Source organism: Lissotriton helveticus, chromosome 9 (genome assembly GCF_964261635.1).
Source record: "Lissotriton helveticus chromosome 9, aLisHel1.1, whole genome shotgun sequence".
NCBI classification, from domain to species: domain Eukaryota; kingdom Metazoa; phylum Chordata; class Amphibia; order Caudata; family Salamandridae; genus Lissotriton; species Lissotriton helveticus.
Window position 1 is genome coordinate 875,030,801 of NC_136070.1, and position 24,707 is coordinate 875,055,507.

Below are 24,707 nucleotides of genomic sequence, written 5' to 3' on the forward strand. Positions count from 1 at the left end.
AGCAGTTTCCTGTTTGCTTGGCATATGCGGTGACAATCCATAAATCGCAAGGTTTAAGTGTAGACTGTGCATTGGTGAATATTGGCAGTTCTGTGTTCAAGGAGGGTATGGCATATGTGGCATTGTCACGAGTTAGAACTTTATCGGGATTGTACTTGATTGAGTGTGATGTCACAAACATTTGTGCGGATCTAGATTGTGTTAAGGAATACAATAGGTTAAGAAGAGAGTATGCGCCACATTTGCTTCAGTATCCTTTGTTTGAGAAACGTGTGGTAGGCCGGAAACGAAGAAATGTGACCAATACTGGGGAGGTTGTAGCAAAAAGACGAAAAGTCGATGAACCTAAAATTACAAGCAGAAACAAAAAGGATTCTGTTGAAGATGTTGTTGGTTTTCAATTTGAAAACAGTTCTGGTGTCAACTGCTATGCTAATGTAGTGGTTAATGTTTTGTTTTCTCTAGAAAATGTAAAAGAAGAGATTGTGGTCAATTCTGATCAAAGATTTTGCAGTTTGTTAAATTCTGTGTTAGAGAAATGTAGCACTGATAGAAGAAACATAGAAAGTGTGTCTGAAATTCGAAATCTGTTAGACAGATGTTCAGGCCAAACACAATTCTCTCAAAATATTCAGCAAGATTGTCAGGAGTTTTTAATGTATATTCTTGATGTATTGCATGCTGAAGGTGTAGATGTAGATCAGCTGTTTGGGCTTTCTTATCAATGGCAGCATGACTGCGAGAACTGTATGGTATCAAGTACTACTAGTGTAGACTCAGAAAGATTTATATATTTAACTTTGCCAGACAGTAAATCAGTCTCCTTTAATAAGCTAGTAAAAGCAGCTGATCACAACATGGAGTGTAGCCAATGTAAATCTGAAATGATGTCCACATTATTTATACGAACATATGGCCAGTATGTCATTTTAATGTTCCAACGATGTAGGCCTGATGGAACAAAATTGACAACTTTAATTAAAAATTTTGTAGCTTCGCAGTTGTCAATATCAGGAAGGACTTTTGTAACTGCAGCAATTATATATCATGACGGCCCTTCAATAACATCAGGACATTACACAGCTTATTTAAAGTCTAGAAATGGCTGGTCATTCTGCAACGATTCTGTTTTAATTTTCAAAAAAAAATTGCCGTATGACCTTAAAAACTCTTACCTGGTGTTTTTAAAACCAAAATTTTAGGGAAATAATCTCGGGATGTACTCTGTGGAATTTCAAGAAGTTCTAATGGCTCCTACACAATTTGGCCTTGAGGCTAAGTGTAGTTCAGAGACATAACTTCTAACCATAAGACTGGACGTCATGGAGAAATAAGTGCACTTTGAATGAGTTCAGAAAAACTATTTCTTTTTATAAGCTAATTGAAGCAGCCAATCAAAACATAGAGTAGAGGGAATGTAAGTCTGCAACGCTGTCTACTGTTTTACATTGCTTTGTGATTGAAAGTGATGTAGAGAATTAAATAATTGTAGTAGTCATAGAGTTAGTGTAAGTCTGCTTCATAGTAAGCAGTATCAGTGTCATAGGAAATGTAGAACATGACTGAGCAAGAAGGGGAAGATATTACTATTCCAGGATTGTGAAAATGATCTTCAACATTTTAATTCTGAAAGTTGCGGAAATGCCAAATGACGGGATTGGCTTACAAGAAATCCAAGAGTTATAAATGGGTCTGACAAGATTTGGCCTTGTGGAAACTTGTGGTAGAGAGCAAGAAGTCATTTATTGCATGTAACATGTTTTTAAAAACGATGGAGATTTTCTTTCAGAAAGTGGCGGGCTGAAAGTAATAACAGCACAAAAGAGTGTAAGCTGTTCATAGGACATCCTTTGACGTCATGGAAAGTAAGTTAACTTTAAGGAGTTCTGAATTCTGATTTCTTATGTTGTATGGGTTTTTTAAACACAATCATTTTGATTGTGTTTTTTTTCCCCGCTGTTATATGATGAATACCTTCAAGTCACTGTTTTTAGTGAATTTTGATACATTCTGAGAACAGCAAAAATAAACCATTTAACATGTATAATTAATTCTGTACTGTTTGCATTTATGATGTATATGTAGAACTGTGTAGGAGGCATGGAGAAGGTGAGGTTTCTGTAAGTGTCAAAGTTGTTGCATGCAGTGCTGCACTTCTGCGTATTCTTTCATATGCTAGACTACATCTGCACAATGAGATACCTAAGCAAAGGAAGCACAAGTGATGTGATTGTGAAATGAGCAAAATAAATTGCACGTATTTCAATTACATCACCTGTGTTTCCTATCATTACGAATCACATTGTGCAGATCAAGTTTAGGTCTGTCCAGGGAAACATAGGAGGTTTGGACTTTGTTCAAGAGTGCAGTGGACATGACTCACTTCATTGGTAGACCTTCACATGTATTATGTCCTCTATTCTCTTCAACAACTCGAAATTTCATCTGCAACCCTGAGTAGGCCTCACCTCAAACAAACCTCTGGATAGGACACATCTTATTGGCATCCTGAAGCAATTATTTAAAATTTTAGTGTCTTGCGACACTTTTCTGAGACAACAGCAATGCAAAAGATGCACCATGTTTTAAGATAGGCCTCACTTCATCTGCATCAAGATACTGTTAGTTTAAAATGTATATCTTTAGGACTGTGTAGGGGGCCTGGAGAAGCAGAAGCTTCTGTAAGTGTCAAAGTTGTTGAAAAACTGTTTGTCCTTCAATCTTTTCCCTTGTCTTTTGTAATTTTTAAATACATGTTTTAATATTTTTGAAATGTTTGTTCTCTCTTTCACAGATTGAAAGTATAAAAACAAAAAGTGAGTAATTTAACGACAATTATAAGGTAAATGCTTTGTACTCTTTTCGTTACATTTCTATCACATTCACCTACTATTAGTTCCACTGCTTCATTTCTTTAACCCTCAGTTTCCTGCCTTTGCTACTTCCCTCATTCCTTTCTCTATTACCTACTTACTCAACTCCTTCCACTCTTTTTCTCAGTCCCTCTCTTCTCATAGTTCCTCACTCTTGTTCACTCACTCCGTCTCTATTACTCTTAGTGTCTTTGACTGATCACTCTATCACTACTTGTTCATAATGCTTTCTCTGTGTAGTTGAAGCACACTAAGGGGCATATTATGAACACAGCCAATAAAATTATTGCTCTTTTTATTGGCAGAAAACTGGTGCAAAAGTGGTTTTAGCTGCAGTTTTCTGCCGCAAAAGCAGCTTTAGCGACACATTTCTGCCAATAAAAGCTGCAAAACTTTTATTGCCTATGTTGATGATATGGCTCTATGTTACTTACATTTCTTTGCTGTTTCAATTAATCTTTTTCTGTTATTTTTTGTTTTCTGTTTTCTATTTTTTCTCTCTGTTATTCCTCATGTTTTAATCTTATTTTGAACATTCACTCACATTCTCCAAGAAACTCTTCTTTGTTAATGTTATACTCTCTTTTTTTTTCTTTCACTTCGTTATCTATTTTGTTTTTCACAATTATACCCTCTTCCGTCTTTTCTTCGGTAAATAGATCTATTAAACAGTATGTCTTCTTTACTCCCTATAGCTGTCTTTCTTTTAACATCACTCTCTGTTTACTTTCCTTATACTTACTCTTTTTTTTTTTTTTTTTGGTTAGCTCCCGGTCCGCGTACCGGGAAGCTAACCGGGGAGCGAACCAAAAGAAATAGAGCTTGCCAGAGTGCTAAACATTCTAGCAATTTTTTTTGAAAGGGAAGGTAGTTCTGAAAAGAACTTTTTTTTAAATATTTTTGTTGTTTTATATTTTTATTTTTATTTTTGAACATTTTTTGTTTTTTTTGTATTTTTTGAACGATTTTATATATTTTTTGGGTTTTTTTGGGGGGGGGAAACAACAAAAAACAGGCGTTGAAAAGGGCTCAACAGGAGCAAAAAAAAAATTACTGGGGGCGGTTAGGGCAATTATGGTGTTCATACGCCAGGTTTATAGCATTTATGCTCATGTTGCCACATGCTAACAACGCACGACAGTGCATACAAGAGTGTATCATGTGGCCAAAATTTTCTTGTATATTTGGCACAGTTTCCCGTGCCTCTTCTGGTGTTAATGAAATTGGTATTCTTGGTCTGGCCACAGGAGTTGATCTTGGATTGTCCTGCAAATCCCTTATTTCCGCCCGGCTGTAATTGAGTGGATGCTTCCTTGTCATGTGCCTGTGCATTGTGTGATTTCCCTAACTATATTTCTTGTCCGTCCCTCTGGATAATTGTTCTTTGCATATGAGGCAGGTGACATACCTCGCATTGACTTTTTTTGGCCACAAGGGATCGAATAAAACTGCCAGATGAAACTGGCTTTCTTTCTGGAAACCCGGGGCACCTCTTCTAAGAACTGTGGTTCTTCTCCCTCCTCATCCATTTCTTCCTCTTCCTCCTCAGTGTTGGTCATGACCTGGGGAGGTGGTCCTCTCTTCCCATGAGGAGGTGGTGGTGGTGGTGGGGGTCCACCAGCTGAAGCTACCAATGAAGCCATTTCTGATATAGTAATGAAGGTCTTCCTCTCACAATGATGAAAGTCAGAGTGAGGAAAGAAGGAGGGGTTTTCATCATTTGGGAAAAACAATACTTCTCAACCAATGAAAAGTGTTATTTTTAGGTCACCTGACCTAGCCTTACATCATTATGAAACCAAAAGTGAAATGAACCAATGAAAAGTTTTATTAACAAGTCACATGACCTCTCACGCTCATGTTACGCGCTGCGGAACGCGCCCCGGTTAGCTTCCGGGTCGCTGAGCTTCGCGCCTCGGTCCGCGCCCCGGGACACTTCCGGGTGCGCTAACGCGGTACGTCACAAGACGCATTACGCGGCAACGCAATACGTCGCGCTTTCGCGACGCGCCGCGGATCGCTTCCGGGGAGCTGCGTTTCGCGCCTCGGTCCGCGCCCCGGGGCACTTCCGGGTGCGCTAACGCAGTACGTCATAAGACGCATTACGCGGCAACGCGATACCGTCACTATGTTGATTTCTTACCGGTTCGCGGACCGGGTCGCGGCATTAAATTGATCTAACGGGAAGCTTCCCGGTTCGCGGACCGGGAGCGAAACAAAAAAAATATTTAAAAAAAATTATTAATAAACATATAAAATATATTTTTGGATTTAAAGAAGAATACATTTTACAGCTATAGATATTAGCTTTTAAAAAACCAATGAAATTCACTGAAAAAACCATAGGTTATAGACCATATATAGTTAGGAATTAGCATTTACAAAACCTTGAAAATTCACTGAAAAAACCATAGGTTATACACCATATATAGTTAGGAATTAGCATTTAAAAAAACTTATTTTACTCACACAAAACCATTGAAATTCCATATATAGTTAGTTGTACTAACTATATATCGCGCACCCGCAATCCACTGCTGATCATGTCACATATTACATCATTCATGACATGGTCAGTGACATCACTTATGACATCACTGATGACATCTCAAATGACATCACTGATGACATCACTGATGACATCTCAAATGACATCACTGATGACATCACTGATGACAACATCCAGTGACTGTATGTTTCTGTAAAGTTAAAATATGTCTTACATATTGAAGAATGAGTGGATGTAGAAGTGTCTGAACAAAGGATTTAGTAGGTGCATGACTGACTGTATGAGTGAGTGATTAAATGTGTCTCACTGAGTGCATGGGTTAGTGACTAAACTGTCTTAATTTGTGCATCATTATGTCTGTTGTTCTGTAAACTGCTGCATGTGTTGATCAGTAGCTATATGATTAACTATATGGGTTATTGATTGGTTGCCCAAGTATTTGTATGGGAGACTGAGAGTGTGTATGGGTGGCTGGGAGGTGTATGACTCTCTGCATAGATGTATGGGTTCAAAAGTGCATGTGGAAACAGCTGTATGGGCGGTTGACTGTGTGCATGACTGTATTGGTGAGTGAATAGATATCTCAGTGCTACATGTCAAAGTAAGTACATATGTAAAATACAGTACATGTGAGAGTTGACATATATAAATAACTGTGCATAAGAGCCAGTGAATGTGTGAGTGGCTGTATGGATCATTGTGAACTTGTATCCAGGATTGTATAAGTGAGTAAATATGTTTTAGTATATGTTTGAATAAGTAAGGTGTGTTTAACTGTATAGTTAAGGAAATGGAGGTGTGATTGATTGTTTGCATGACTGACTAGGTGTGTGTGTAACTTCATGGATGAGTGACAATCTGCGAGTCTGTGTTTACACTGAGTGTATCTAAGGTTATATTAGAGTCTGAAGAGGTTCATCGTATTATCACATGAATGATGTCATCAGTGATGTGATCAGTAATGTCAAATGAGATGTCATCAGTGATGTCATCAGTGATGTCATTTGAGATGTCATCAGTCATGTCATCAGTGATGTCATTTGAGATGTCATCAGTGATGTCATCAGTGATGTCATTTGAGTTGTCATCAGTGATGTCATCAGTGATGTCATTTGAGATGTCATCAGTGATGTCATCAGTGATGTCATTTGAGATGTCATCAGTGATGTCATCAGTGATGTCACTGACCATGTCATGAATGATGTAATATGTGACATGATCAGCAGTGGATTGCGGGTGCGCGATATATAGTTAGTACAACTAACTATATATGGAATTTCAATGGTTTTGTGTGAGTAAAATAAGGTTTTTTAAATGCTAATTCCTAACTATATATGGTGTATAACCTATGGTTTTTTCAGTGAATTTTCAAGGTTTTGTAAATGCTAATTCCTAACTATATATGGTCTATAACCTATGGTTTTTTCAGTGAATATATATATATATATATATATTACCTACTGGCGATAGCCAGTAGGTATATATAATTTCCATAGGGAAATCGCAACATTCTATTGGGAAAAACTTTGGCGCCGGTTGAGGAATCTGCCTGAATTTTTCAGCAACTTTGCCTCGCGGCGCTCCGGTCCTTCCCTGGAAGTTTGGGGGGGATCCGTCAAGCGGGGGCCGAGATAAAAGGGGGGTCCCAAAACGTGTTTTCCCCATGTTAATTTCCATAGGGCGGTCGGTCGCACTTTTAGCTCGAACGGCTGAATAGATTTTCACCAAACTTGGCAAAATTGTAGGGACTGGTAGCCCGATGTGCCTTTGCTATGTCTCAAGATATGTGCTCCAGTGGATTTTGAGTAATTTAGGTTCAAAATAATTTATATATCTATAGCAGCTTACCCGTGAGCTTACCGGTACGCTTACGGTACGCATACGTGTGCGTACGGTACGCGTACCTCGAGAGCGCGAGCTGCATTCTGATTGGCTGCCAATGTCTGTCAACACTCCTAAACAGAAACTATTGGCAGCCATCTTGTGCCTCGGTAGACTGAGGCACAGGAAAGCAGAAAAACAAACGTGTAGAACTCAAAAAAAGGGCAGGGTAGAAGCACCCCGACCCCCTAGACCTGCTCAGGGGGTCCCACAAGGACCCCCAAGGCAAAAAATTGAGGGGTGCGCGTACCGTACGCGCACGGTATGCGTACCCCGACATTTACAAAAAAAAACCAATTTTTTTTTGCCTTTGGGGTCTTTGTGGGACCCCCTGAGAAGGCCTATGGGGTCAGGGTGATTCTACTCTGGCCCCTTTGCGAGTTTCACACCTTTGTTTCACTGCTTTCTTGTGCCTTAGTTCTAACAAGGCACAAGATGGCTGCCAACACTTCCTGGTTTTGAGTGTTGACAGACAGTGGCAGCCAATAAGCATGCCTTCCGAGAAAGCTGCATGGTCATTGGCTGTCAACACTTCTAACCAGGAGGTGTTGGCATCTATCTTGTTCTAGTTTTGACGGACAGTGACAGCCAATCAGCATGCCTTCCCGAGAAAGCTGCATGCTCATTGGCTGTCAACACTTCTAACGAGGAAGTGTTGGCATCCATCTTGGGTCTTAATAGACTGAGGCACAAAAAATCAGAAAAACAAACGTGTAGAACACAAAAAGGGGGCAGGGTAGAAACACCCTGACCCCTTAGGGTGCTCAGGTGGTCCCACTAGGATATTCATATATTTAAACGTTATCCGCTAATAGAATTAGCATTTAAAAAACCTTTGAAATTTACTGAAAAAACCATAGGTTTCAGGCCATATATAGTTAGGAATTAGCATTTAAAAAACCTTTGAAATTCACTGAAAAAACCATAGGTTTCAGGCCTTATATAGTTAGGAATTAGCATTTAAAAAACCTTTGAAATTCACTGAAAAAACCATAGATTTCAGGCCTTATATAGTTAGGAATTAGCATTAAAAAAACGTCTGAATATTTAAAAACGTTATCCGCTCATAGAATTAGCATTTAAAAAACCTTGCAAATTCACTGAAAAAACCATAGGTTTCAGGCCTTATATACTTAGGAATTAGCATTTAAAAAACCTTGCAAATTCACTGAAAAAAACATAGGTTTCAGGCCATATATAGTTAGGAATTAGGCACAAGAAAGCAGAAAAAGGGGGCAGGGTAGAAACACCCTGACCCCTTAGGGTTGCTCAGGTGGTCCCACTAGGATATTAATATATTTAAACGTTATCCGCTAATAGAATTAGCATTTAAAAAACCTTTGAAATTCACTGAAAAAACCATAGGTTTCAGGCCATATATAGATAGGAATTAGCATTTAAAAAAGCTTGCAAATTCACTGAAAAAACCATAGGTTTCAGGTCATATATAGTTAGGTATTAGCATTTAAAAAAACCTTGGAAATTCACTGAAAAAACCATAGGTTTCAGGTCATATATAGTTAGGTATTAGCATTTAAAAAACCATTGAAATTCACTCAAAAAACTATAAGTTTTAGTGGTGTTATAGTTAGCTGGACATTTTACTCATACAAAACCATTGAAATTGCTCCTATATAGTTAGTTGGACTAACTATATTTCGCGCACCCGCAATCCACATTCAAATCTTTTAGCACCACAAATAGTTCTTTGATTGTCGACAACATCGTCAGGCGAACCTATTCGAACTACAATTCCCAAAATGCTTGCGTTACCACAGAATAAAGCCTGCGTTTGTACATCAAGCCCTCTGATGGGCCATCACTTTTGTCGTTTCACATATCTAGCCCTGTATGGGCTTCAGTTATTGCAAATCCTAAATGCACATAAACACAATAAATGCCTTCTCCATATCAAACCAAAAACGTTCGACGATGTTGTCGACAATCAAAGAACTATTTGTGGTGCTAAAAGATTCGAATCTTAGACAACTGAACTGGATGATAACAAAGAGTATATAATGTATGTTATCCGTTTATAAAGTAGAGTGGTAATGAATTTGCACATTCCAATATGTCTGCCAAACTTCGGTTGTAATGCCGTTCTCCATGTCAATTAAAGTAATAGACATAAAAGAGGGCTGTTTCGTGCACACCGCATCACCATCGAGAAAGGAGACTGCCGAAACGCATCTGGTTACCGTGAGTCCAAAATAAAATCGTTCTGGACTCGCCCCTGAGAGTGCTTTTTCTTTGTACAGTGGAGTAGTGTGAAGAATGGAGCAGCAATAGATGCGGGCGCACCACCCGCGAGAAGCACCCACACGAGAGTTCACGGACAAGGTGAAACAGGAAGCAGTGATATATATATATATATATATGTATCCCAACAACTCCAGACGGAAGAGAGCATGCACACGAGGGCTGTTGGCTTAAGACTTTTTATTTCATCAGGCCTTCCTCGACCCGAAAAACCAAGAGGGACGCGTTTCGGCTGCCTCAGCAGCCTTTGTCATCTAGTTCACTCCATTTTATCAATTCATTTATACTGTCTGAATCATAGACATAGACAAAATACAGCATGTATTAAAAAGACGAATATAAAAACGATTATAAAAAGTGAAATACGGAATGCACATTAGGTATCACAGCAATTTGGTGGACTGACTGCAATTCACAAATGAATTGTAATAGAAAGCATAATGCACTAAAACATTCAACTTGATAATATCAAAAAAGTCCAACAAAATAATGTGTTGTGTTCGTATTGTGCACATAATTGTAACATCTGTCATCGCATATTTTTAAAACATAGAGGGCCATATGTATCAAGCCTTTTTCCCATTTGCAAATGGGCCAATTCTCTGAATCGGCCCGTTTGCGAATTGGAAAAAGCCTTTTGGGATGTATCATCTCAAAAGACCATTGCAAAATAGAGAATTGTAAAATTTGCGATTTTCTATTTTGCTAATGCAATTAAAGAATTGAAAATTGTGATTCCTTAAAGGCAATTCTGGAAGCACCAGAAATGTGCTATTTGGCCTTAAGGAATTGCAAATTACCCCCAACTTCAAGTTGGTGGTAATTTGCGATTTTCTTTAAAAAAGCACTTTTTTGATTTTTTAAAAGTGCCATATGTTCCTAAGGGCCTGTATGTGCACAAAATGTGCACACATGCATATTCCAGGGGTGCAACAGGGTGTCCTTTTGGCACCCTTGCAAACTTGTAATTGCTTCTCAATTTGAGATTCTCTAATTGGTACTCGCAAATTGAGAATGTCTTCCCATTCAATCCTATGGGGCTCCTAGCCCATAAGAATGAATGGGAAGGGATTCCTTAATTGCGAATCTCAATTTCCGATTCGCAAATAAGGAATGTGTAGGATTCGCTAAATTTTTAGTAAATCCTACATACATTGCATTTTCCGATTCTCTAATTCTAATTCGCTAAAAATTGCAATTTGAGAATCGCAAAAGTCTTTTTTGAAACATATGGCCCATTGTTCCTGTGTTTGCAAAACAGTGAAAGCCATCTCACAATAACCTTGTAGTTGTAGGGGCGCTTTAACAATTGGAGCATTAAAAAAAGTCTGCATTGAACAAATGCATTAGCATCTAATTGTTCAAGATGCACTTATCCTTTTAACTTTTTCCTCTTTAATAACCATGGACCACACCACCAACATGATTACGATAAATTGCTTATGTGCAAGTCATTTTATGTCAGAAATTTCTATAGTTGAGGCACAGCACAGCAGGATTAGTTCACCATACACAACAAGAGCTCACAGTGCGAAAAACCTAAATAAGTGACAACATGTAATTTGAGATAAAGCCAGATACGCTAACAAACGTTGTTATGAAACAGGCCCAATTAAAAATCGTGTCCTTTGCACACACTGTCCTGAGACTTGCACTCAAATAAACAATCAAACCCGAAGTGTTGATGGAAAGTAAACTGCTATCGAAGCCCTTCTCAAATGGCCACAGCACATCACCGCGTCTTGCTGAAACCCTCCAGCAACTCATTAAACAGCACCACTTGAAAATCCCAGGTCGCGGAAGGCCTTATCATAAAATTAATAAAACTCCACATTCCTCGCCGTTAGGCATCCAATCTCACGGTGCCCAGTCACCAGTTCTCCTTCGGCATGCTGAGTGAGAATGCAGGACAAGCAGGGGAAAAGATGCCCCCCACCCTGTAAGTCTCCAGACTTACCTGCTTCTAGTCTACATCTCCCCCTCTGCCTACTCCTCTATGAACTCTTCCGATGTGTGAACCGGGGGCTCACCAGTTAGCACTCCCATGCTTACTCCATTCCAATTGCGGTCACACCGGCAGCCCAGACCGGCTGGTGGTACCTGTACAACCTCTACCGCTGAAGCTGAATGAATATCCCAACAACTCCCACTCCAGAAGGAAGAGCACGCACACGAGGGCTGTAGGTTTAAGACTTTTAATTTAATCAGTCCTTCCTTGACCCGAAAAACCAAGAGAGACGCATTTCGGCTGCCGCCGCAGTATTTGTCAATTTAGTTTGCGCCATTTTAGTCAATTCATTTATACTGACTGACTCATAGACATAGGCAAAATACAGCATGCATTAAAAAGATGATTATAAAAACTATTATAAAAAGTTAAATACGGAATGCAAATTTCGTATCACAGCAATGTGATGGACTGACTGCAATTCACAAATGAATATATATATATATATATACCATATGAAGTTTGACTCAAAGGCAAGGCCCTTCCAACCGGTCGGGGCTCACAATGGGGCAGTGCTTAACTTGTAAAACAATAAGTGCCAGGGCCCTCGTCAGGAGGCCACCCCGGTTTGTACCACCACCCACTGCCACTAACATTGCTGCCAATGACAATACCAACACACCTACTAACCATCACACTGCTACAAGTGTGGCAATTTAGATTGTTCGAGGCTCCCTAAAGCTATAATAATGGCTTGGGACTTGGGAGGCAGGTATTGGTTGTCTATTTGCTATTTGCTTAATAAACAATTGTTGTTGTGGTCATCTCTATATTACACAAACAGCGCCACCATGTGGTAGCTGTCATAAGTACTGGTGTTGTCAATTAAGTGCTGGTGGCAAGCACCGGAAACCACTGGCTCAAATTAAGCACTGCAATGGGGGCGTCACCGCATATGACATGTACAAGAGGCCACACTCTCCAGTCCAAGGACACAAACATCACACCATCCGACTTTGGCCCAAGTATTTTATTCCCAGCGGACAAATCCATTGTAATACATCATTATGCGTTTCAACCCCTCACTGGTCTTGTTTACATGATTCTTGCAGTGGTCAGTTTTCCTTCCAATTTAAATGTTTATCAGACAAGAAAGAGGCACCCCCACACACACCCCACTTGATTTTAAAGTCATAGTTCTGATATCCATTACCTTTTTGTATAACGCCAATATTAATGCCAGAAATTAGTGGAATCACTGTTTCTGAGTAGTTCTCATCTCAAAATGATATTTCCAAATATTATTGGCGCAGTATTTTTCTTTTTAACAGAAGTCATGGTTCTCGCCAGAGACACATCAATTAAAACATTACTTTCATGCTCCTTTGAAGCATGACTTCTGTTAAAAAGAAAAGTACTGCACCATTAATTTTTGAAAATACGATTTTCTATGATTTTTCAGCTGGTGGATGAACCAGAATGTGCAGGGAGGGACGGAGCCAGTCCATGGGAGGGATAGGAGGAGTGGTAGGTGTACTTTTGAGTCTGCATGTAAGTATGGCCCGCTGTCTTAGGCCGGGCAAACTGACATGAGCACTTAGGTTTCTCCAACCCAGCTGTATTGCACAGTTAGGGTGGAGAAACAGCACAGACTCCCTGTACCTGAGCTAGCGTTAAGCCAACCCGCTCAGGCCAATGACCATGCTGCCCTCATGCTTGAGAGCAGTACAGGGATTGGATGGGAAGTCTGTGATGCTGCCCCAGGGATTGCGGGGACCAAGAATAGGAAGCAGAGGAGCTCAAGGCATCTGGCACCACCAGGTAAGTCTTTAAAACATTTTTTTATTGTTAACCTCGCCATGCTCTCCCACCTCGTGCTCCCCCTGAGCGCTCCCTCTACCCCCAACCCCCCTCCACCCACCTCACCACTCTTTATCTTTGTCGGCCACCACTGACTGTGGCCCTCTATAAAGCGTTCATAATAAATATTGGGGAATCTCATTTGCGTTCTCAAGATTAGTGTTTGTATTGACACATGTATTGCCTTAATACTGTCTCTCATTTCTGCTTATACCTCAACATCTCCGCAACAGCAAAGGTGTGCTCCATTGAATGCAGGAAGATGTGATAGCATCCATTACTATTGCACTATTATGTGATCATTATGTGACCATTTCTGCACCATGGTGTTTGCTCCTTTTATGTATTGTGACTAGTTTACTTCTTGAAATCTATAAATAAAGTGTAAAAAAATCTATTTATTTTCCAGGAAAAAGGAAACCCTGAATCTTATTTTAACACCAAGAACTTGCTGACGACAGTCCTTAATCTGTTCTTTGCGGGGACAGAGACCGTGAGCACAACACTGAGATTTGCATTCCTGCTTCTTTTAAAACATCCTGAGATCACAGGTAATGTGAAACAAATGCACAATTTTTTCTTTCTGTTCCTATATTCAATTGTGAGGACAAACAATTTGAAAATGGGTTCGGATAAATAATACTAGAAACTTAAGTAGGAAACGTTCTTAAATTTTTACTCACCATAGACATGAGTTAGGTTCACTTTGTGACCCAGAAATGAAAGCATCTATTGCAGAAATCATCAGCAACGCTGACAGGATGTAAGTAACGTAAATTAAATGTATTGAGTTCATTGCTACCTAAAAGGTGGCCTGATGCAAGAGACCAAAGTTAGGGGCCAGAAGTACCAAGCTTTTTTGAAGTCACAAACTACCCAATTTGCAGGAATCGGGCCATTTGCAACCACAAAACGCCTATTTAAATATACAAACATCAAATTGAGATTCGATAACTAGTTACCGAATCGCTGTTTACGTTCGCAACCCGATTCGATATTTGGAAGGGCCGTATTTAGGGTGTCCTTCTAAATTCTTAATTGTAGTGGTATGTATTAATGTATTGCAACTGAATTCCGGTCACAAAACAAATATACTTAACACCAATTTAAAATCAATGGCAACTCATTGGAAAATGGGAAGATCCCTTCCCGTTTGAGAATGTTAAACAAAATACTTTTTTAAGAGGAGGAAGGGACCAATGCCTCCACTTAAAAAATTACATTTAAAAGTGAAATTTTCGGAGGAGGAGCTTCGCGGGCATCCAAGATGGTCGTGTGAGCACAGAGCTCCCGAGACCCGCGCCGCCCTTCGCCAACATCCTGACTATATCCTGATTCTGAAGATGGGCTTTTGAAGGCGACCTTTGGCTGACCTGAATATTCTTTTTAAAATTGAAATCGGACGTCGGGAGCCGCTTTTACATCGACTCGAACTTTTACGGCCTGCCCCGGCACGAGGCTCTGTCGCTCTGCAGGCCGAGGAGTAGTTGAACAACAACGGCCAGAGGAGTCTCCCCCAGGCGGCCTCACTTCAACTTTCAGTTTCACTTTCCTACTCCGGGCTCTGATCGACTGGCATTCTCTCAGATCCACCCCCGATCCGGCTTGGCTTCGCTCTACTGCTGAGTGCCATCTTTCGTGAGCGTTTGGCCTCCAGCCCTATTGACATTTCCGTTAATTTGGCCCATTTTCGTTTACTTTTAGCCTCATTGCGATCAGCCATTTTCACCAGGTCTCGATGGCCCCTCCGGGGCACTTTTTCCAATATGGCCACCAGACCGGACACCGAGAGGCGCAAGACAAAGACGCCTCTCCGAGGTGGACAGACTCAAACCAATGTGATGGATCGCTACACCCATCCTAAGGGATCCCCCAGTGGTACTGGCCGTACTGCTGAAGACCCTACGGCAGATCCTGCTGCGCCTACAGAGGTATCGCTTCAAGATGTCATGAGTGCCATCACCAGCATGAAGGCCTCCATGGGACAACAGTACGAGGCCCTCGCCTCCAAGATTGATACGGTGGCTGTCGATGTCACGCTGATTAGAGCGGACCTGGCGAAGACTAATGAGAGGGTCAAGGCGTTGGATTTGAAGACCTCCAGCCTGACTACTGATGTCTCAGATGCACAGACTGAGATCGGTAACTTGCGTTCTTCACAGGACTTGATGGCCCGTCGGCTTGAGGATTCTGAAAATAGGGCCCGGCGTAATAACGTACGCATCATAGGTGTTCCGGAAAATCCCGAGGACTCTGCCACCGACCTCCTGGTGGAAGATCTGGTCCTGAATTACCTCGCCCCCGCCGGACTCAGTAAATTCTTTGCTGTTGAACGGGCCCATCGATTTCCGGGCAGGAAGCTTAAGCCGGGTGCCCCCCCGAGACCCATTATTGCCAAACTCTTCTACTTTCGGGATAGAGACGCTATCCTTCGAGCCTCTCGGGAGAGCGGCCCTCTGAAGTTTGAAAACACCACTGTGAACTTTTATCCCGACTTTACTCCTCTGGTTCAACGGCAGAGAATGGGGTTTCAGGGAGTGAAGCGACGGCTGCGAGATTTGGGCCTTAAGTACACCATGTTGTTTCCAGCCAGACTTCGGATCGAGTATGAGGAACTAACATTTTTCTTTGAGCGTCCGGACAGTGTCAGTGACTGGCTTGATTCCTTGCCAAAAAGAGACGATCGAACTGAGGACCCCGGTGGCGCCGACAGTGGCTCGCCGGAGCAAGAGTGACATTGTGGTTCCCGACGTCTGAACTTTACAACTATTTGTCAGCTGAGTTTGGATATTTCTTCTTTCGTTCTATTTTAGGTTGGCCCGAGGGTGGCTGGGGTGTAAGGGGACTCTTCCTCCTCCTGGGTTCTTTGTGTAGATTAGTTTTATGACTGGGCGACAGGCACACTGCAAGTTGGGGTGGCTTTTGAGTCGTACGCAGGGGTGCAGGGTGGGGGGCGTTGTAATGGGTTTAAGTTGGGGGATGGTGGGGGGTTGTTCGTGTGTTTGTTCCTTTTCGCAAGGCATAGTATTGTTTTCTCATCTGCGTCGATCATTGGGTCTTGTGCGGGGTGTCCTCTGTTTCCTTCTCGGGGATGGGGGGTAGTGAGTTGAGACTGCTGTCTTGGAATGTTTTTTTCTTTTAAAACTTTTTATTGATTTTAAGAACAAGAAAACAAAAGAACAATACAAAACAAGGCAGTACATTAAATGTGTCATCACGTGGCCCGTGGGGGGGGGTACATAGAGGAAGCAAGCAGTAGTGCAATCAATAATTGGGGGGGGAGGGGGGGGAAAGGAGACCAAAATATATACAAAACAACTATATTCCTGCGGAGAAAACATCAGGTTGGGAGGAAGACAAATCAGCATCAAATTCCGACATTGGGGGAGTACATATATCTCCACGGTATGCGTTCCATTGGGTCCACACTTTCCCCCACTTGCCTGGTCTGCCACGGGAAACATACACAGTTTTTTCTCGAAACATGCACCAATCCATGTTTTGTGTCCACCCCAGAAGTGTCGGAGGCTTCTGAGCGCCCCACAATTGGGCAATATCACGCTTGGCAACCATGTTGCCCAAGGTCGCCCAGCGGAGCTGCGCTTGATTGTAGTCATTCGGCTCCCAGACATTCAACAAGCATCTTCGCGCTTCAGGCATTAATCGCACTCCCGTGACCTCACTCATTACTTCATGCACGCGGTTCCAATAACGTATCACTGCAGGGCATTCCCAGATAATATGAAGGAACGTAGCCACCATACCGCATCCGCGCCTGCACAATCCATCCATTGAAAATCCCATTCGAACCAGACGTGGGCCAGTCACATACACCCTATGCAAAATTTTTAGTTGGACGAACCGAAGACGTGCCGGGATAGCCACTTCCTTCGGGGAAGAAATCGCGGACTGCCAGTCCTCATCATCGAGTTCTAGACCATCCCTGGTCCACAACCCTCGAAGACTATCTAGTAGATCAGTCCTGGTATTGATCAACTTTTTATAAATTAGCGAGATCGTGCTATCAGGAACGTGACCATCCAGAACCCGATCCTCGAGCGGGGATGCCTCCGGCACGTCCGAGCCTAGTGGAAAAACAGACAAGACCGCATGCCGGACTTGCGCATATCTGAAGAATTGCTTATCATTCAGCCCATACTCAACTTTCAATTCCTCAAACGTCTTGACCCTGCCCTTGATCCATACGTCATCTACCCTACTGATCCCGATCATGTCCCACCGATCAAATCCCTTCGATTGCCAAAGGGAGCCCAGTTTATCCGAAGCATATAGTGGGGTAGCCCGGGTCGGCCTGTCGGCCCATCCCGTGGCCGCCGTAGCTCTACGCCACACCTGTACAGCTGTTTTGGTGGGGCCCGTAAGAGTTTCGCCAGCTGATTTCGCATATAGAGCCCTATTGTAGTCCCCACCGGGTAGCAACCATCTGTCCATTTCAAAAGCCGGGTTTAGTGGGGGAGTGTAGGTGCCATGGTTGATGGCCCCCAATTGAGAGGCCCAGTAATAGCGACGAACGTCCGGGAGAGCGATGCCGCCATCGTACCAAGGGAGTGTAAGCTTCGAGAGGGCGATGCGAGGACGCCCCCCCCATAACAATTGCCGCTGTAGACTCTCAATCTCACGAAAATATTCCGCTGGCACAACATCAAGCGTGTTTTGAAGCGCATAAAGGAATCGGGGGAGCGACATCATCTTAAACAACGCAGCTCGTCCCAAGGGAGAAAGGGGGAGTCTGCTCCAAGTCCCGACATCCGCCCGAAGGCGTCTGAGAGGGGGCAGCAGATTGCGCTCATACCGAAGTGTGGGGTCCAAGGTGACAAAGATTCCCAGATATTCAAAACCATCAAGTACCACCGGAATAGGACAATCTCGGGGCATGAGAGGAGTATCACCGGAAAGAACATAAACGCAAGATTTAGACCAATTTATAACTAAGCCGGAATTCTTACGGAAAGAAGTCAAAACGTCGAAAAGGACGATTAACGACTTTTGGGGCGATGTGAGGTACAAAAGGATATCATCTGCATACAGAGATACACGGTCTTCAAATTCCGGAGACCATCGAATGCCCTTCATGGATGGTTCCCATCGCAGCCAAGCCGCCAGTGGCTCTAAAGCAAGGGCAAACAAGAGTGGGGACAGAGGACAGCCCTGGCGCGTACCTCTACCGAGAGCAAAGGAGGCCGAGACACGTCCATTCAACACTACCTGGGCTAAGGGATCAGCATAAAGCAATCGAACCCAACGGATAAAGGTGGGTCCAAACCCGAATTTGGAAAGGACCGCCCAAAGATAGGGCCATTCAATCGTGTCAAACCCCATGGTGGCGTCCAAAGATGCCAAGATGGCCGACTCTCTCAATGTCCCCGCTCGCGCGAGGACTCCATGCAAGCGCCGAAGATTAAGTGCCGTATTGCGATGTGGTATAAATCCGGACTGGTCCGGATGAACCAGATCGCCTATAACAGTCACCAGACGATTAGCAAGAACTTTGGCCAGGATCTTGGGTTCAGCATTTATTAGGGAAATAGGCCTGTATGATTCGCAGCGGTCACGTGGCTTACCCTCTTTATGAATAACCACTATGGAAGCCAATCTCTGGTCAGGAGGAAGAAACCCTTCCGCCAGTGATTCCAGAAACATAGATCGCATATATGGTGCCAGCACATCCGGACGGAGCTTATAGAGTTCTATAGGGAGTCCATTAGGGCCCGAGGCCTTCCCGGAGCGGACCGAACGGATAGCGGTCGCAACTTCATCCGCCGTGGGCGGAGCTTCCAACAGGTCCCTCTCTGAATCAGACAAGCATGGTAGCGAGATATCGCGTAAAAGCATGTGGGAGTCCTGCTCCGGTCTATCGGACACAGAGGAGTACACTACCCGAAAATAATCGGCGAACCTCTCAACAATCCCAGCAGGGTCCGTGATACTTTCACCATTCGCGTCAACTATAACAGGAACCACTCGACTCGCGCATTCTCTCCTATCCAACCAAGCAAGCAACTTCCCAGCCTTATCTCCCACATCATACAGACGTCCGTGCTGTTCACGACTCATCTCCTTCGCTGCATCAGTCACCAGAGCTCTGTACTCATGTTGTTTTAGGTCCAACAGATGAAGCCTCTCAGGGGAGACCCCAGCATCAAACTCTCCCTCAAGAACGGTAATTTCAGTCTCAAGACGAACAGCCTCCTCTCGTCTACATCTCTTAACATTGCCAATCGACGAGAGGGCCTGCCCCCGAATTACAGTTTTGTACACCTCCCACAAGGAGACAGAAGAGGATACTGACCCCACATTTTCGGCAAAGTAGTGATCAATTGTCTTAAGTAGTTCCGCTCTAATCTTAGTACCATGGGTTGATCGGGGCCACTCGACCCTCCGATCCCCCATGTGTGTTCACAACCAACCACAGTGGGGAATGATCCGAAATACCCCTGGCAAGATGTTTCACCTCCCCTATACGGGAAGTCTGGGAGGAGGGCATCAAAACATAATCCAATCTCGAAAGGCTGCCGTGGGCCCCAGAGTGAAAGGTATACTGTTGTTGCCCAGGATGATGTAAGCGCCAACAATCGGTCAGCCCCAGCGCCTCCATGAAGTCCCCAAGCCAGGATTGGAACTTAGCGAGAACTCGGGGAGGGTAACGATCACACATCCCAGATGCTACTGAATTAAAGTCTCCCCCGACTACAAGCAAACCCTCGGGGACTCCCAGAATCACTCTTCCCAGATCTGCATAAGTCGTAGTTTGAAGACCTGGGGGTATGTAAACAGAAAATAATGTAACCACCTTACCCTCCCAACGCCCCACAATGGCGGCGCACCGCCCTCTATCATCAAGTATAATGTCGTCAACAACAAGGGGGAGGGAGGTCCGGATTAGAATGCCCACCCCTCTGGAGCCAGAAGTGAAACCTGAGTGTGCAATGAGACGATAGCCACGCCTATTCATGGCGTGGCACGTATTACCCAGCAAGTGCGTCTCCTGAAGCAAAACCACATCAGGGGACAAGCGTCTCAGTAACTGCAAGACCACTCCCCGCTTAATTCTGTCTCCCAGACCATTTACGTTCCAACACAGTATCCGTAGTCCCCTACCCCCCATCCCAGAGTCCACCCCAAGTCCCCCCCCCACACCAGCCGCGACACCACAACACAGAAGATCATCAACATTATGCCTTGAAAAAAACAAAGAAACACATCCCTGAACTTCTCAACCCCCCAGAACAACATCATACCCCCCACCCCGCACCCCTGCGTTAGACTCAAAAGCCACCCCAACTCGCAGCGTGCCTGTCGCCCTAACATACAACTAATCTACGAAAAGAACCCCAGAGGAGGAAGTCCCACCCGCCCCTCACCCACACCCCAGTAAGACAATGGAGTAGCAATCCTTATCAGTATAGCATCGAACCACTGCCGAAAGTCAAAACGTTGGTCCGGGAGCCGATGTCGCTCCCTATTCCTGCTCCGTCGGGCCGCCCTCCGCTCCACCGGAAGGATCCGATTGTTCAAATCGCCCCCGTCCCGTAGGCAGCGAGTCCAACCAGTCATTAGCCGCTTCAGGATGGTCAAAGAAAAATGTTCTATCGTTGTGGACGATACGCAATCGAGCCGGGAAAAGCATGGCATATTTCATGTCCCTGTCTCTCAGTCTCTTCTTCACTCCTTGAAATCCCAGCCGCTGCTTCTGGACTTGTTGGGTGAAGTCCGGGTAAAAGCTGACCGCAGCGTTCTCATATTCCGTGGGGCCTGATGTGCGGGAAGCCTGCAGTATCACATCTCTGTCACGAAAGTTGAAAATCCGCGCAATGATGGGGCGCGGAGAGGCACCCAGCTTGGGCGGGCCACCCGGGACACGGTGGGCCCGTTCTACTGCAAAAAACTTGCTCAGGCCCTTGGGCGCTAAATGATTTAGGACAAGGTCCTCCACCAGTAAGTCCACAGCTGACGATTCCGTCTTCTCCGGGACACCGACCAGTCGGACGTTGTTCCGTCGTGCTCGGCCCTCAAAATCGTCCAAGCGACGGGAGAGATAGTCACGGGCGGATCTCAGATTACCGACCTCCGTCTGTAGGTCAGAGACGTCGGTGATAAGACTAGTAGTCTTCAGGTCGAGAGACTTGACCTTTTCGTTGGTTTTTGCAAGATCCGCCCTGATCAGATTGACATCTATGGCAACAGTGTCCAGCTTGTGGGTTAGGGCCTCATACTGTTGTCCCATCGCGGCCTTCATCCCAGCAATGGCGCACATGACGTCTTTCAACAACGGGTCATCACCCAGCAGGGATTCGTCCTCAATGCCGGCCGGGGGTTTAGCCATTCCGCTCGGAGAGCTCTTAGTCAGGGTATATCGGTCCATGACGTTGGATTGGACAGAACCTCCTCGAGCTGCCGGTCTGGTCTTGCGCCTCTCTGCTTCAGGCTTGGTGGCCATCTTAGGTCGTGTGCCCCGGAGGGTATTCTGAGACCTAGTGAAAATGGCTACACTCGATGTGCCCGCAAAAGCTCAGAGAATAAAGTGAGGACCGGTCACTAGGCAAAGAGCAAGAAAGTCCGGATCTCCGAGCGATGGTGCGAATAGTTGAGTGAAGCAAGCAACCAGGGCGACCAAGGCAAGGTCAATGACGTAGGATCATCAGAATCGAAACTGAAAGTAGAAGACCGGGCAAGGGAGGTTAGCGCAGGCCGTTGTTATTCAATCACTACCCGGCTGGCAGAGTAGGCAAGCCCGGGGCAGTGCCATGGAGCAGGCCGCAAATCTTCAAAAATCCATAACTTCGGTTCCCGGAGACCAAATCGAAATTCGCAAACGGATAAGTGATCAGCAGGTTCTCGACCACAAAAGCCCGTCGTCCAAATCAGGATTAGTTGCAGGATAGTTGATGGAGGTGGCGAAGGTCCGGGAGCTCTGAGCTCACGCGACCATCTTGGGTGCGCGCTAAGCTCCTCCTCTGTGTCTTGGAATGTTAATGGGTTGGGAGACAGGATAAAACGAGGGGTTGTGCTGCAGTTCCTTAGACGTCATTCCCCCGATATTGTTCTTTTGCAGGAAACGCATTTAATTGGTAACGCGTGCCAGGCTATGAATAGACGTGGATACCGACTAGTCGCTCACTCTGGATTCACTTCTGGCTCCAGAGGGGTAGGCATTCTAATCTGGTCCTCTCTCCCTTTTGAAATTGATGAGGTAATACTCGACGACAGGGGGCGCTACGCTGCGCTTATTGGTAGATGGGAGGGTAAGACACTTTCTATACTCACAACGTATGTCCCTCAGGGCCTGCTGGCGTCCACCTTTGCTGACCTTGGGCGGCTCATACTGGGGCTTCCTGAGGGTCTTCTGATTCTGGGTGGAGACTTTAATTCTGTAGTCTCTGGCACTTTGGATCGCTACCCTCCTAGGGATTTAACTAGGTCTCAAATGTGGCTGAGTGATCTGCTGGAAACCTTTGGGCTTATAGACAGTTGGAGGTTGATGCACCCTACGCAGCTGCAATATACTTTTCACTCGGGGGCCCATGGTAGTCTCTCCAGGTTAGATTATTTTTTAATGCCAGCAGCGCAATCCTCCTCCATCAGAGAGATTCTTCATCTTCCCAGGGGCATTTATGATCACTCCCCTCTGTGGCTTTGTGTTGAGGCTGGGGTGGGTAGCGAGGGTAGAGTGGTTCCCATAAACCCCTGGTACTTCCGCAATCCTAAAACCCGCTCTGAATTGATAAAATCTATTGACCATTACTTCGATGAAAATGTGGGGTCTGTTTCTTCTTCTATTTCATTGTGGGAGGCCTTCAAGACGGTCATCCTTGGACATTCTCTGTCGTTGATTGCTGCTTCCAAGAAGGCTAAATATGAGGAACTTGAACGCCTCGAAACCGACATAACTGTGCTTGAGAGTGATCTTGAAGATGGTGTTACTCGTTCTAAATTGCATTCCCTCAGTCTGAAACAAGCTGATTATAGAGCCCTTGTGACCGACGTGGCGAAAGTGATGAATAGAGAGCATCAAGGCAGGATATATGATTTGGGTGACAAGGCTGGTAAACTGATTGCGTGGCTAGACAAGAAAGAAAGAGTGAATCGTGTCGTCCCTGTGATTGAAAGGCCGGATGGTGAGTGTGTCACTGACCCAGCTGGTATTGTTGAATGCTTTGTTGACCATTTCCGAACTGTGTATGCCTCGGTCAGTGATAGGGATGAGGAGGATTCCCAATTGTTGTTGCGGGACATTGCACTGCACTGCCTCGCCTTTCTGATGTTGATAGAGACCTAATGGATGCGCCTCTTACGACAGATGAAGTCGCTGTCGCCATACGTTCCCTTCATTCTGGTAAGGCAATGGGCCCCAATGGTTTTCCCATTGAACTGTACAAGCTGCGACCCGACAAAATGGCGCCTTATTTAAGGGGTATGTTTCTTGAGGCTTTCGATTCTGGTTCCCTTCCCGTTGATCAGCGCCTAGCTACCATCATTGTAATCCACAAGGAGGGTAAGCCGCGCGATCATTGTGCCTCGTACAGGCCCATTTCGCTACTCAATGCCGAACCCAAAATACTGGCCAAATTGCTAGCTAACCGATTGATTAAGGTGATTAGCGATTTGATCCATCCGGATCAATCTGGTTTTATTCCACACCGGAATACCGCCCTTAATCTTCGGAGACTTCACGGAGTTCCCACGAGAGCTGGGACTCTTACTGAGCCGGCCATTTTGGCCTCCTTGGACGCCACTATGGCTTTTGACACTATAGAAGGGCCTTATCTTTGGGCGGCTCTCTCCAAATTTGGATTTGGTCTGACATTAATCGCCTGGGTGAAGCTTCTTTATGAGAAGCCCCTGGCCCAGGTGGTTGTTAACGGGAAGGTCTCCAGTATTTTTACGCTTGGGCGAGGCACTCGGCAGGGTTGCCTGCTGTCCCCGTTGCTTTTTGCCCTTGCCTTAGAACCATTGGCGGAGTGGCTCCGTTAGGAGCCTTTGATGAAAAGCATTCGGTGGACTCCCGACTTTAAGGATCGAATCTCGCTATACGCGGATGATATCCTCCTATACCTTACATCCTCTCAGAAATCCCTTAATGTGCTTTTTGATGTTCTGACCTCCTTCGGAAAGTACTCGGGTCTCATTATTAATTGGACTAAATCAAGTGTCTATGTTTTGGCAGGAGGTCTTCCTCCACTGCCTCGTAGATTCCCAATTCAAGTGACTGAAACTGGCTGGGGATTTATGTCTCTTTGGATCCCACAATTCGCTATGAACGCAATTTGCTACCCCCTCTTCACCGGCTCAAGCTAGACGTTGCAGGATGGCGTCAGTTGCCTCTGTCGCCACTGGTTCGTGCGGCTCTTTTCAAAAT

At 44.5% G+C, this 24,707-nt stretch overlaps 1 protein-coding gene across 7 annotated transcripts in view; it reads left to right on the forward strand.

Moving 5' to 3' along the window:
• Positions 1-24,707, forward strand: part of LOC144781940 (cytochrome P450 2G1-like) — a 591,590-nt gene that overhangs the window by 527,608 nt on the left and 39,275 nt on the right. For all 7 annotated transcript variants that reach the window (XM_078661028.1, XM_078661033.1, XM_078661032.1 and 4 more), the window contains one exon: positions 13,740-13,881. In XM_078661028.1, the coding sequence (XP_078517154.1) occupies positions 13,740-13,881 (142 nt within the window). The remainder of the gene's footprint in view (positions 1-13,739; positions 13,882-24,707) is intronic.